This window comes from Miniopterus natalensis, chromosome 17 (genome assembly GCF_054644295.1).
Source record: "Miniopterus natalensis isolate mMinNat1 chromosome 17, mMinNat1.hap1, whole genome shotgun sequence".
NCBI classification, from domain to species: Eukaryota; Metazoa; Chordata; class Mammalia; order Chiroptera; family Miniopteridae; genus Miniopterus; species Miniopterus natalensis.
Window position 1 is genome coordinate 42,309,721 of NC_142097.1, and position 15,098 is coordinate 42,324,818.

Consider the following 15,098-nt stretch of genomic DNA (forward strand, 5'->3'; position numbering starts at 1 on the left):
CCCCCATCCTTCCTGAAGAGATGCCCAATAGTTCAGATGAGCCTGTGGTTACACACTGTCCTGGTCATCTCCATCATGGGAGGGGTTCAGAGATGACCTAGTTCAAAAGGGACACTTTAAAAAAAAAAATCTTGATTTCAGAGAGGAAGGGAGAGGGAGAGAAACATCGATGGTGAGAGTCATTGATTGGCTGCCTCCTGCATGCCCCCCCACTGAGGATGGAGCCCACAACCCGGGCATGTGCCCTGACCAGGAATCGGACCTCGATCTCCTGGGTCCTAGGTCAATGCTCAGTGGCTGAGCCATGCCCGGCTGGGCCAAAAGGTGTCACTTTTTAAGTTAGGAAATTGAGCCCCAAATAACAAGCCAATAGAATACAGCTGGGTCAGTAGCACAGCTGGACTTAATAATGCCCAATTGAGACACAATACAGCACGTTAACCTGGAACTTTCTCCCTAAACCCAGCTGTCTCCGTATCACTCAAGGGGACTCATTCCCCCCATCCTCCCACCCACCCCCTTCTAATTATGTGAACCCCTCCCTTCCTCTGGAGCACTCTTCTCTTCTTTGAGCACCCACCACTGAGAATTACCTTGCAGGTGTGAGAGGACTTACAACTTTAAATCTTACCACCCAGCACAAAGGGTAGGTGGTAGAAGAATCTAAAATATATTGGCTGATAATTATTTTGGTTACCAATTCGTCTTATTCCTGAATTTTATTACCACAGATATGAGAGTTCATGATCCTTTTGGCATTTTGAACTCATGCTATGAATCTAAACCTGCCGCTCTAGAGAACTTTCTTTAGAGAAGCCCACTTGTCTCTGGGCCTCACCAGTCTGACCCTGCAATCACTGAGCAGCAGGACCTGCAGGAACAAAGCAGCAACTAGACAGGTAGAACACTGAGACAGTCTCAGAAAGACGACACAGGACACGGTGTTTCAAAATTTGTACACTTGTTTACTTCAAGCAACAGTCCAGGATTGTGAAGTACAACACGCTTTTTAAGGATGAGACTTTTCGTTTGAGGGTCAAGCACCAGCATCATGCACACAGCTTCAAGTTCTCTCTGAGCCCTGCCCCAGCGGGGCCGCCCAGGTCGCAGACCCGCTTCTGCGTGGCCCCTGCCCTCGCTGGCTCCACGCGCTTGCGTTGGTCCTTTGGCGTGGACACGGAGCTGTCCTCTGCGGGAGCACAGGAGGCTTTGCTCCTTGGCCAGTCAAGTTAGTATCTGGCTTATTTCTTACGGTTCAAAAATAAAAGGCAGTTTCTTTGCTCTGCAGGCAGCAAGGCATGAGGCACAGGCCTCTTGACTGTTCATATGGCACAGAAGATGCTTTTAGCGAAGGGCACTCACAAGTTAGGGCAACGCCAGGAAGGTTCAGCAGAGAGCCCTGTGTCGAAGGCCTGCGGGACGGTGCCTGTGGACTGTTTACGGGCCTGTCCCATCGAGGCTTGGTGCACCCAAGTAAAGCTGACAGGAAGGGGTTTTAAAAACCTCAGTACAAAAGATCCTCTAACACATTTGGAATCAAATTATTTGTTCTTAAAAACACGGTACTAAGTCTCACGAAGCTTTCCCTCCAACCTACTACTAGAAAACACTCATGCCGTGGCCTACAGACCCAGAGGACTCGGGACAGATCAAGAACCTGGTCTTCAAAAGGGAAAGGAAAAAAAAGACAGCGGTACATAAAGTGCTTCTTTTTTAATGAAACAAATCCAAAAGATGTACAGTCAGGCTCAAGTTGTGCAGTTCACAAGCATGGAGAAAACAAACAAACAAACAGAACGACAGAGTTGGGGACAGTCGGAGCTAACCCAGGACGAGGCTGGACTTGCCACCAGGGGGGTTTCTTCGGGACGGCACCGGGGCTGGTGCCACCGCCACTGGGCTGGGCACAGGGGCAGCGGGCACAGGCTTCTCCTCACTCTGCCCCAGGCTGGCCTGCAAGTCTGTGTCCACATTTTCTAGGAAAACAGAATGAAATTAAGACTAACAACTATTTCCAGTGAAGATGAAAAATCTAAGATATTAGTTTTTTGAGGAAGGTTCCAAACAGACCTGGAAATGTGACGAAGAAAATGACAACCACCAACCATGTCCCCGCCACCCAGAATTAACCACTGTCAGCGTGTTGCTGTATTTGCCCCAGGCCCTTTTCTGTGTATGTTCTTCCTCAATGACACAAATAATGAAGACATGAATATTTTATTTAAAAAAATTTCTTTAATCCTCACCTGAGGATATTTTTTCCATTGCTTTTCAGAGAGAGAGAGAGAGAGACTGATGGAAGAGATGGTGCCTCCCGCACACACCCCAACTAGGGCTGGGGATCGAGCTTGCAACTGAGGTCCGTGCCTTGGCCGGAATCAAACCCAGGACCCTTCGGTCCCTGGCCAACGCTCTAACCACTGAGCAAACTGGCCAGGGCAAAGGCGTATTTTAAATTAAAACATCACATATAATCTCTAGGTCCCTGATCCCTAATACACTTCTATATGAGTCTCCTCACCCTGTTCCCAGCAGGTTTGTTTTATGTGTATTTTCTTTCCAACACATTATGATGCTGTTTCTGTTGTATTTAACATAAATGATATCAACTTCCCTTTTTTTCACTCTTGCAAAGAGACCCATATTTATACACACGGTTATAATTCACCTTAATTAAACTGCTTTATTATATATATTATGCATTGGTCCAGTCTTCTCCTCCCGAAAGCAACCAACCCAACCACTGAGAACCCAGCTGTGATGCATCCGCACTGGAACGTGTGCCACGCCTTCAACTTGGACAGACGCTACTCCCCACCCTCCCAAGTGGCTGTGCCACGGTCCACCCCACAACCACGTCAAATGTGCCCTCCTTACACGTGCATATCCACAGCTTGAAAGCCACCTCGCTTTGCTATTTGCCAAACTGATGGGTGAGAAACACTCCTGCATTCCTGGACTGTTACGTGTCCCTGATTACTGGGCAAGGGTGATTTTAACTCCATAGATTGCCAGTTGTACCATCAACATTTATTAGGGTCCACCTTTCCCCTGCTGACTGGTAATAGCACCTCCATTAACCAGGTCACTCCCATCTCTTATTACCTGGGCATATTCCACATTAAAGTGTTTAGAATTAGTGTATTATTATCCAATATTTTGGATATTGCCTGATTCATTCACTGATCTGTGAAATTCCCAACAAGCATGTATATTCTTAACCAGGTAGTTTCCAAAATCAGACGTCAATGATTCAAAGTCAAGAGCAACCGCAAAAGAAAAAACTCAGTATTTTCTGTGAAAGGAACTTTCCACGAAGAGTTTAAGTTTTAAGGCATGTTAGATTTATTTTTTATTTTTAACAAAATGCCAGGCCTCGTTCCATTGTTAAACCACACTCAGTTGTGTGTTCATTCTGACACTTGCGCCTTAGGATAATCACACACTCACACACATAAACACACACAGGCACCTTTATTAGAAGGTGGGGGAGAAAAGCTACCATAAACTTAGAAAAAAGTTTCCCATCTCACCCAAGGATATGATTTTATTGATTTGGGGGGGAGGGGGGAAACATCGATGTGAGATAGAAACATCAATTGGTTGTCCCCCGTTGCGCCCCAACCGGGGACTGAACCCACAACTTAGGTCTGTGCCCTGACCAGTCATCGAGCCCGCAGTCTCCTGTGTACGGGATGATGCCCAGCCACCTGAGCCACCGGCCAGGCCGCAAAGACATGTATCCCCTCCCCACCCCGGGAGTTCCAAACCCTGGAAGCAGTGACGCGAAACACTCCCTGGTTATACTCTACTACGTAAGAACTCCAGATGGACTCATACTGGACATCAACGAAAAATTCTAATTTCGAAAACATGTAGTTTCTGCATTAAAGACTAAATATTAAAAGTTCATGTTCCTGAAACCACTTGCACCAAGTTTGGATTCAGCCGACCGAAAGAGAGAAGTCCAAGGGGAAGAGGTCTTCGGTCAGAAACACAACACAATCTCAGAAATAAGCCGCTGCTGCCTTTAACATTGCATGTTATGAATTTCTGGAGCATTCTATAGATGTAACATAGTATGACACACATAATGTCCTATAGTACTGAACTACAAGTAAAGACCTGGTATAACAGCCTCACGGTTGTGAACTGAAGTTCGGGGAGAAGGGACCAGTCACCCTTCGGTTTCCTGTTGCTACAGGCTTGTCACACAAGAAGTGGTCACACGCATCACCATCGAGTACCCAAGTCCTACAGTGAGTGTCCCTTACATAACCTAGGAAAATACGTCCGATGTGCTACAAATACAAACAAAGCCCCCATTTTAAAACAACCCAAAACAGATGGATACAGACCATGAGCTCAGGCTGAGCCAGCGCATCAACGCGAGCGGACAGTCCCATTCCTGCCGCCAGGCCGCGGCCTCTGCCCGCTGTACAGAACCCACCCGAATTCACTGTCTGTCTGGGCCAAGCAGTCAGTGAGAACTTCTACAGGACACGAAATCACCTTGCAGCTCTACCAGGGCGGTTAGTTTCCCTAAAGTGATTTTTAGATAAATCAAGCTCATTCCCACCAATCTTCTACTTGTCTTTCATTATTAATGGAGCTGTTCTGTCTTTCACAAGGTAATAACATGCCAAAAAAGAAAGGAAAAGAACACATATGGAGACTAAACAGCAGCAGGCCATCATTTAAATGCTCGTTTGTCAGAAATAAATACTCCAGCCAGGAGAGATGGTTTGTTTGTTCCTCCATCTCCTAAGTCTGCACTGAGATAAGGAATTGAGTTTAGGAACTTCTATAGCAGCTCGACAGAGAAAGCTTTTGTCTGCTAAATCTAATAATTTAAAAAATTGGGCTTTAAACAAAAATACTTCTCCCATAACATCCATCTTACATACTCCAGACTACTGACTTGTCTTTCCTCATCAGTGAAATACAGAAGTGATTCATTATAAGGACCAAAGAGTTAGAACAGGAAGAGAAAGTAGCAGAGCACGTAACCAGCCCGACGGCACGGAGGGACTTCTGCCTCAATTTCCTGGACCCTCCCCCTCTTCCTTATAGATTTCCAAAGTCCTCCCCGAGGCCACTGCTGTGTTTAATTACCCAACAGATGAAGGCAATTTCCCACATATCCAAACAAAATCTGTTTTATTTAAACTGAGCAGAGTAGCTCGGCTTTGAAGGAATCTTGGCAACAGAGCTGGGGTTGACCTCTACTCCACCAGATGTATCTTACATGACTAGGCCCCTTGTCATTTTATGACAAGTAAACTAAAAGTAGCAGCAGATGGGAACACAAAATAATCAGGTGGCAAAATTGATGACCATTTTAAAAAAAAGAGGAAGGACTTGTCACACTACACAATTCAATGTGCTATTTACCTGCAGAATCTGTAACAAATTGAGCTGGGGGGGATTATTAATCATTCAGCAAGACACATGACACATTTTTTCACAACTTCATCGGGGTTCTCACATACTTCTCCAGGTTCCCCAAATTCATTTCTAATTGTATTCATTGGCCAAAATTAGTGAGTAAAGATTGTGGCTAAGGTCTAACAGTTGGAAGTATTTCAGAATATGAAAATCAGTGGAATCGAAAAGCCTAGAAGGTATTTTACCTCCAGAACAGTCTTTTCAAATGGAACAAACTGGACACAGACAAAAACAAAAGGTAATGTGTCCAACGAGCAGGAGCCCGGGTTCCACTCACAAAGGTTCAGAAGAATCTCCTCCCCAACCCCCATTGAGAAACACGTTCTAGAGGACAGAAGAGGAATGTGGTTCTTAAACATCGATTCCCTGGAGACTGATCACAGAATGTAAGGTAGGAAAGGCCACAAGGAAGCGCTTCTGGCCAGAAGGCCTACGATAGCAATGGCCGCACTCCACCAAGTCCTACTGCCAGGCCTGTCAACTCTGCATTACCTTCGTCAGCAATGCTAGCACTTGTTAAGGAAACGCCAATAATTACTCCACAGATTTAGAATAATCCAATAAATGATGACAGCTTTTTTTCCACACGGATGCTAACTGAGAATTTACATCTGCCCCCTAAATCACCACTTACAAGACCACAGGGTTGCCCTGTCTCGATGAATGACACCTCAGCATAAAATCCAGCTTGGTAAGTTCCATGCTGTGGGCCAAGCCTGAGCTGCCAGAGCTGTTTACCAAAAAGCTCTCATCAAGTGTAACGAACACCAGCCCAAATAATGTACATGCACCTGTAAAGGATTTGGGGTTTTCCCTTCTGGTACATTTATGGTGCTGCTCTCACTGCCAGCCGATACCACACGCGGTCAGCCTCGCTAACTTTCCTGCTTCATTTTTCGTCGCTCCCCACCCAGAGTATGCTGATTCTCAGGCAAACCAGGTTGCAGTCCCCAGTCTCTTCCCCAAGACATGATCTGAATCAAAATTCCAATCTATTCTTTCATTGATTTTGGAGAGGAAGAGAGAGACAGAAACATCAATCGGTTGCCTCTTGCACATGCCCCAACTGGGGACCAAACCCACAATCCAGGCATGTGCCCCGATCAGGCATCAAACCCGCAACCTTTTGGTGTACAGGACGACGCTCCAGCCAACTGAGCCACCCAGCCAAGGCTCCCATCTATTCTAAAACCATTTAAAGAACCAGAAATTTGGGCTTCAGAAGTACTCACCATGAATGTCGCCTTCTCCCTGGAAAAGAAAAGACATTAAAAATTTACTCCAGATTTTAATTTTGCAACATACAAATAAAGCAGTCTCTGTTCAGAGAGGCTACTATCTATCTGAAACCAAATGTTTTCAAGGTCAAGGTCAGGCTGCATTACAACAAGCAATCTTTATTCAACTGAGGAAAAAGCTGGACAAAAATGTCACTGGACAATTTGCCCCAGTGCCGGCAACACACCCAAATCCAAGAAACCGCAACATCTAACCAATATCACCCCAAAAGAGTTAAAAATTTTTTGAAAAAAAACCTTACTATCTACGCTGATGACCTGTATCAATGAGCATTTCAGAGGCTCTTTTATCAGAATGGGAAACTGGTGAATCTACCCTCCCTTCTCCCTCTTTCTTCTCACCTAGGGTTGAAGGGCATCTAACAATCCCAAAGCCCACAGGGAGATGGCTAATGCCTCCATGTGCTCTGAGATCCCTACGCAGGACAGCCTACCAGGCTTTCCAGACACACAGCTAGGGGCTTTGGGGTGGTGCTACAGTCTCCTGGAGTTCAGCTCAAAACAACTGGACAACATTTGCCAACAATTTAAATTGTCCTTGAACTCAGAAATACCACATATATGAGATACACAGGAAGTGGGTGTGATTCAGAAATTCCAAAAGTTGATACCGAAGGGTAGAGACCAATCCTAATGGTTGAAGAGACCTCAGGACACACCAAGATCACGTTTATTCACTTTCTGACTTCCCTGTCTTTAGTTCTCAATCTCCAATCACCAACATGGCCGGGTCCCTTTCCCAGCAACCTCTATGGAAAACTACAGGGGCAGAGCTGAAGCTCCTAGTACAACGGGGGGAGTCTGATTTCTAAACTGAATTAAAGCTTGCCCTCTTCCCCAGGTTGTCACACTGACCTTCAGGTCTAAGAAGTCTCCAGAGTTGGCTTCAGAAGAGTTCCTTCTCTGGGGTCCAGATGACTCAGAATCTTCTCTGCCACCACTGGACTTGGCACCTGTAGCAGGAATATAATAGGAAGACCTAAGGCAAACACTTTCTTAGTGAGTGATGTACATTAGCCTCATATTACAAAATGAGCAAACAGTGTTAGGGAGGTTAAGTGACAGCTTAAAAATTCGACAGAAGGCCCAGCCAGTGTGGCTCAGCGGTTGAGCATCGACCTAGGATCCAGGAGATCGCTGTTTGATTCCCGGTCAGGGCACATGCCCGGGCTGTGGGCTGGACCCCCAGTAGGGGGCGTGCAGGAGGCAGCCAATCAATGACTCTCTCATCATTGATGTTTCTCTCTCTCGCCCTCTCCCTTCCTCTCTCTGAAATCAATAAGGACATATAAAATAAATAAAAAATTCGACAGAGGGACTGAATAAACCAATCTGATGTCATTCCTTATTCTGACCAATCCCATAAATTCTCAGCGCTTCCCGAGACTTAGTCCCAGTCTTTCCTCCAGTGAGAAGCTTTAACTGTCGTTTATCTCATTAGGATAAAGCTGGATCTTGCTCAGCCCTAAACCAGCTGTGGCTGTCCACACTGGCCGCCTCCCTTGACCAGCGATCAGACATGAGCCAATCACTGCCATAAGCCATACCTGCCGACTTGGCCCACGAAGGGGGATTTTCCTCAGGTGTCCCAAAGATGCTAGAGGCCATTTTGTTCTTCCTCACGGGCTGTTCTGTCGGTTCATCAAAGCCTAATGAAAAATTGGATCCGCCACCTGGAGGCCGCAAAACCCTAGGAAGAATGACAAAACATCAGTTTCAAACTACACCAAAACATTTCTTGGCAAAAATGTTGTCAAATACCTTTCACTTCATTTCCCCCGCCCATTCATTCCCCTTCCCTCCCACAAAAGAGCTGCTAGTGGGGAAGGGGTATTGATTCCATGGGGTATAAATTCAATGCTGGATGTTAAGATATTAAAATGCTGCCTTACAATATCTGTAGTAAGGTTGTCATCAAACGAGGCGGCTGAAACAGCCCAAAAGTCATCACAAACAACAGCCTGGCTGGCGTCCACTTTTAAGAAATGGCAGAAAACCTAAGAGACCGTGCCTCCTGGGCTTAGCTGGATATACAGGGTGCGGCAAAAGCAGGTTTACAGAGTGAGTATGCAAAACAGAGTATATTCTTATGCTATTATTTATTAATTATTGCATCATTTTCCATACAAACTGTAATTCTACTTTTGCTCCACCCTGTATGTGCAAAGAAGTTCAGGAGCATATCTTATTATTTATTTTCCATTTTTATTTTCAACAAAATAAAAAATGGAAGAATATACATATTAAAAGTTAGCTAGACCAATTCAGAAGCCCAAGCAAAGGTGATCATAAAGCATCTCCCCTATTCTCAACATCACAAACAAGCCCTGTTTATATACTTGTACCTCACTATTGTCACTAGTAAACACCAGTGACTAGCCACAGGGAAAAAGTCAATATGAGAAATTAAGTGTAAGATTCATGGCATGTTCTATAGGCGTGCACCTTTCACACCACCTATAGCTTTTTGTTCAATAAGGAATACAGTACTTTCACATTTCCAAATCTTCCTGCCACAGGCTGACCAATTTGTCCCCTCCCTGGAAAACCTCAAAAGCACAGAAAATGAAGATGGTTTTATGGGAAGATTTTTCTAACTACTGATTCACTTCCTTTATTACGGATAGCAATAGTCTGGTTTCTATTTCTTCTTAAGTCAGTTTGAATAAGAAACATTTTTCAAGGAATATGACCACTTCATCCAAGTTTCCAAATAAATATAGTTGTCATTTGTAAACTTAGCTCCTAAGGTTAGAAAATAAAGGAAAAATTAATCAGGGTATACAAATTCTCTTCTAAGTACCCCACTAAAGGCATTCCCACATTTTGATTTTTTTACTATTGTTCCATTCTAAATATTTTAGCATTTCCATTATTTTCTTCTTTGACCCATAAATTAGTTAAAGTGCATTTGTAAGTTTCCAAACATAGGAGTCTTTGTAGTTTTCTAGCTTTTAATTATAACATAGACAACAGTTTTATGACATGAACCCTTTGAAATTTGATGAGATGTGCCTTATGGCCTAATATGTGGTGAATTTTATAAATCTCTCTGAATGTGTATTTGCCAATGTTCTATATGTCCATTAGATCAAGCCTGTTAATCGAGTTGTTCAAATCTACTAATTAAATGTTTTATCACTTACTGAGAGAATCTGTTAGCAACTTCTACTACAATGGGGGGTTTCTCAGTTTTTCCTCAGAATTCTGTTAAGATCAATAGTTCTTTCTCGCCCTGGCTGGAGTGGCTCAGTTGGTTGAGCACTGTCCCATGCACCAAAAGAACACTGGTTCTATTCCAGGTCAGGGCACATACCCAGGTTGCGGGTTTGATCCCCACTCAGGGTGCGTGCGGGAGGCAACCAATGTTTCTCCCTTAAATCAGTGCTTCTCTCTTTCCCTCTCCCTTCTTCTCTCTCTAAAAATCAATTTAAAAATATTATTTAAAAAAAAAAAAAAGAGTTCTCTGTCAAAAAGACTGCCACTGGAATATTTTAGATCAGTGGGGAAAACTGCAATGGGTTAAGTGGCTTTTCAGTTTGATTAAATAAAATATATATCCCTAACTCACTTCAGTTACCAAAAAGTCCCAGGTAGGTCAAATATTTCAATTTAAAGAGTAAAACAAAAATACCGGAAGAAAATATGTACAAATGTTTCCTAGTCTTGAAGAAAAGGGCTTGTTTTCTAAGCACAGGATGAAAGCCGGAAATCCTAAAATGGACAGATTAAATTTGGCAAAATACACATAATGTTTGAAAAGGATACTATCATTAGTATATGAAATGCTCTTAAAAATCATTTTAAAAATTATGAGAAAAATGGGCAAAAGGTAGTAAAGGTGATTTAAAAATATGGATAGCCTCTAAATATTAAAAATTCAACCTCATTAGCAAATAAATGAAATTTAAAACATAGTTTTTTTGCTTATTAGACTGGTAAAGATGAAATAAAAATTTGCCAAATCCCAGCATTAATAGAAGTGTGAGAAAATTTGTATAAATTTTCTAAAGAACATTTTGATAATATGTATCAAATGTTTGCTTGCATTTTATATGAATCAGCAGTTCTACTTTCAAAAATTATCCTAAGTAGGTAACCAGACATATGTACAAGGACACTCCTACAAACAGGTTAATCTGTAAAAAGGTGGAAATACCCTAGTTATCCAATAGTAGGAGGTTAGGTATCAAAGTCTGTCCATACAACAGAAAGCTATATACATGAGGGTGAGATTTACCTTTAGCAGATGAAAAAGGTTACCCAAAACCCAGTGAACAAAAAGGTTCGAGAACAAATATAAGCCCAATTACGTGTTATATAAAATGACACGTATAGAGATAAACACTTATCTGGCTGTGACGCTGGGTAAGTCGCTTAACCTCTCTATGCTTCAGTTTCTCTTCTATAAAAATAAGATAATAATAGCGGCCTAGTAAGACTATTAGAAGGATGTCAGATATACTGTGCTTGGAATAGCAACTGGAACGTGGTGATCATGCGTCCTAGCTATGATAACAGTCATAACTAGACATAAATATCTGAAAGTATGTGCACCACAGAGTAACAGGTGGAAGGAACCCAAAAGGTACAACTGGCTAGAGATCCTTTGTATAAAGGACCAGAGAGTAAATATTTTTGGCTTGTGGGTCACATAGTCTCGCACAACTAACTGCATCACATGGCACAGAGGAGCCACAGACAACATGAAAATGAATGAGAGAGCGGTGCTCCAATAAAACTTCATTTAGAGACACTGCAATTTGATTTTCATGTCATTTTCACAAGTCATGAAATATTTTTCTTCTTGGTATTTTTTTTCCTTCAACCATATATAAATGTCAGGATCCAATGCCAGCTGGGTTTGACCCTCAGTGGTAGTTTGCTGGGCTCTGCTCTATCCCAGCAATTTGCAACTGGTGTTCTACAAGAATGTTTAAAATATGCAATCAATACCTGGCTATGTAGTCAGGGGCACTGACCTCTTTTCCCTTGGATTGTCAAATTTAAAAAAATGGCAACATGCCAACGTAACAATAGCCATCTGGTGTGAGTGAATCAAAATTATATCTATTTTTTTAGTCAGATCAGCAAAAAATATGAGACATTAAATATCCACTTAGATTAAATTCACTATATGAAGGTAAATGCGTTCAGGTATACATTTTATGAGGATGATAATTTTAAGTTAGTGTAATTGTTTAAATCACAATTAAAAGGTATGTTATAAATTCTTAATAGGCTTTCTCTCATGTTAGTTTGAAGTGACCAGGTTGTCAACATCTGCACCCCAAAAGTTGACTTGCTTCATTGTCTTCCCCCTTTGTTCCCCAGAGATTAGATTTTTTTCCTTACCATCATAATTAAACCCTCATGATTTTTTAGCCAGATGAAAATCTTCAGAACCCTATTGGGCTGGGAAATATTTTTTGGCCTTAACAAAAAAAGACACTAGTGCCCAAACACCAGTTTAAAAAAAAAGTCAAAGCTCTGACCATTCCAACTTTTTAAAGGTTTGTGTTCCTCCTGCAACAGCAGGTAGGAACTACTCCGATGACGTCAGTGTTGTTGGAGCCCATTTGTAACAGCCAGACATCCCCAAACAAAGGATTTGAATCATAAGACAGAAATTATATTGGTTTTACTTTTTAAGGCCCTACTACTCTTTTTGAGCTACACAATGATAACGAAATCAGGATTACATATTTCAGGCTCGACAAAAATGTTTCCATGTACTGCAGATAGCACATTTTTAAAAATTACTTTTTCTTTCTTCTCTCTTTAAATCCTAGAGTTCCCATATGATCTCTGCAGATCGTTTCCTAACACACTAAATCTATAACGTGTTTATGGAGCCAGGAGAATGTTACTGGGGGAAAGAAGTTGAGGAGCATGAGGTGAGATCATAGAAGGAAAGGTAGGAAGTAAATAGGGGGACAATGCTACAGTCCTGAGGTCACAAGGCTGGAGAGAAATTGGTGACAAAGGGTGAATTAAAACACTTATTGTGCAGATTCAAAACTCATTTCTGCCTCACATTTCAAATCTGCATATCAAAAAACGAGTGTGAGGGTTCATTTGACCAGGTCCCCGAAATTCTTTATGAAGCACTAAGCCGCACTCAGCCCCAAAGGATGAAACCTCAGATTTTTTTTACACATTAACATTCCAACCACTACATTCTGACTTGCAGAAAGTTGACCCCATGGCACAAACTGAAAAACCACCGTTCAATGTGCTCCACTGTCCTCTGAAAAAAAATGATCTCATTGGAAGGATGACAACAGAAGAGGGAGTGACCCTCTCCAGCATTTCCGTAGGTCTGTACTCCTCAAGCTCCCCCATTCTCCCAGGAACCACTAATTCAGTCTTTTAAAATCTCTCCCGTTTTTTCCTACATTGTGAAAGGGAAAGGAATGAGTTAAAAAGGAATGTCATTTCCAAAGCTCCCTCCTGAGACTCACTGCTGAGGCTGAGGCCTGCTTTTGTCCCCAAGTTCTCCAGCCCCTATGAGACACAGCTATTTCACGGCTGTCTTCTTAGCCCCACAAAATGGCTCCCTTTGTGCCACTTGCTCAGGACCCCAAGGCTGGCCACACACGACTCAGGTCACTGTCAACGAAGAACAGATGCCCAGAAACAGTGGAGTCTCAGCTTCCTCCAAGCCCTGAGCAAGGATCCCAGAGACGCCTGGATCCCACCTTAAAGAGCAGCCAGTGTGCAATTAGCCAAGACAATGTGGGCATGTTCCACCGGATCCAAACCCTTCCGCCAAGTTAGGCAGCCGCCTGGCAAACGGTCCCAGTCCAAACGCCATGCCCAGGGCCCCCTTTCCCAAATGCAGTGGCCTGAGTGGCCAGAAAGGCCCCGGCTTCCCAAGTGGAGATAGTATACGGAAGAGACAATGGATGTCTCCGGCCCCGCCCAAGAACAGGAAGCCTCCTCCAGCGAGGGAACTGGGGCCAGAGATGAACTCATTTCACAGACGTCAACAGGAGAAGCAAAGGAGGTGGGATGCGAAGACCGAGGTCCGAAGGTTTGAGCACAGAAAAGCCCCTCGGACCGGCGCACACTCTCCCCCGTTCGGGGTGGGCGCGGGAGGGGAAGGAGCAGGGGTCTTTCCTTTGTTAGCAGACGGGAGGCACTTGGCAAAGGGCTGACGGGTGGGTCCTGGAAAGGAGTTGGGGGGTCGCAATGACCATCCCGCCTGACAAAAAAATGCCACCTGCCCGCCGGGCCCGTGGGCAGGAGCCCGCCGGACCCGGTCGCTGCGACCGCGGAATCTGACCGCCACGCCGCCACCTGCCCCGGGCCAGTGACAGAAGCGCGTGGCCCGGGGGTAGGACAATGGGGCCCGGCCGAGGCGCCCCGTAGGCTGTCCTGGCATCGGGGGGCTAAGACCACCGCCCTGGGGTCGGGCCGGCCACGCCAAAAAAAGGCAGTGCGCGAACCCTCTCAGCACATCCCAACTTCAAACCCGCCGCGCTGACAGGGCGAGCGTCCCCGGACCTCCGGTCCCCTCGCTCCGGGGCAGGAATGAATGAGGGAATCGGGCGGGGCCGGCGTGCAGGGTTCGCGGGGCGGCACAAAGGCGGGGCCGGCAGCCGAGCACCGCCGCCTGGCCAGTCGCAAGAGTGGCGCCCCGGGCACGTTACCGCCAACGACCCGCTGACCGGCCCGCGTGGTCCCGCCGGCTAGCGGCCCGCCCGACCCCGAGTCCCCCGCCGTCTCACCGGGAGCTATTCCTGCTGTTGGGGTCGACGCCCTTGAAGGTGGTGGTGGTGGTCATGGCGCCGAAGAGCGAGAAAGGCTGGCGCGGTACCACAGCGCTGAAAGGATCCGGCCAGAGGGGCGCAGAGGAGCTCCCCACCCCACCGACGGCGACCGCTGCAGAAGCCTCCGCCACCGCCTGTTGGACCGACCGCCGCCTTTATAGTGCTTGCAAGCCCCGCCCCCGCCCCGCCGGCATTGGCCGATTCAAATAGCTCTCTTCTTACCTATTGGTTCCCTGGAGTGCCAAGCATACTGCCGCGTCACGATTGGCTGTGGGGCTCTCCACTCACCCTAAACCCGCCTGCTTCCTGGTCAGGGAAGGTCTGGAGAAGTCCCCCTCCTCCCCACCTCAAATGTCGGAGATGATTGGGCAAAGGACAACCCCCCGCCCCCGCGCTCAGGAGGAGTTATGCTCGCCGCCACTTAAAATTAAGTTACCCCACCGCGGGGAAAGCTCGCTCCAGACAAGTTGGAACCCACAGCGCAGGGCGCACTTGTCGTTACCTTACACTTGCTTATTCGCCTCACTTATGGTGGGATAGCAAGGGCATGCTCCTCAAGGAATGAAAAGTGCTGCTC

General features: G+C 45.2%; 1 protein-coding gene across 1 annotated transcript; it reads right to left on the minus strand.

Moving 5' to 3' along the window:
* Nucleotides 1-1,698: 1,698 nt before the first annotated feature.
* Nucleotides 1,699-14,629, minus strand: JPT1 (Jupiter microtubule associated homolog 1). Its single transcript, XM_016212405.2, has 5 exons — nt 14,480-14,629; nt 8,294-8,436; nt 7,602-7,699; nt 6,681-6,699; nt 1,699-1,976 (listed from the first exon to the last, which is right to left on the minus strand). Exons 1-5 carry the CDS (start codon nt 14,533-14,535, stop codon nt 1,822-1,824), a joined length of 471 nt encoding a protein of 156 aa, XP_016067891.2. The 5' UTR covers nt 14,536-14,629; the 3' UTR covers nt 1,699-1,821.
* Nucleotides 14,630-15,098: the final 469 nt, after the last annotated feature.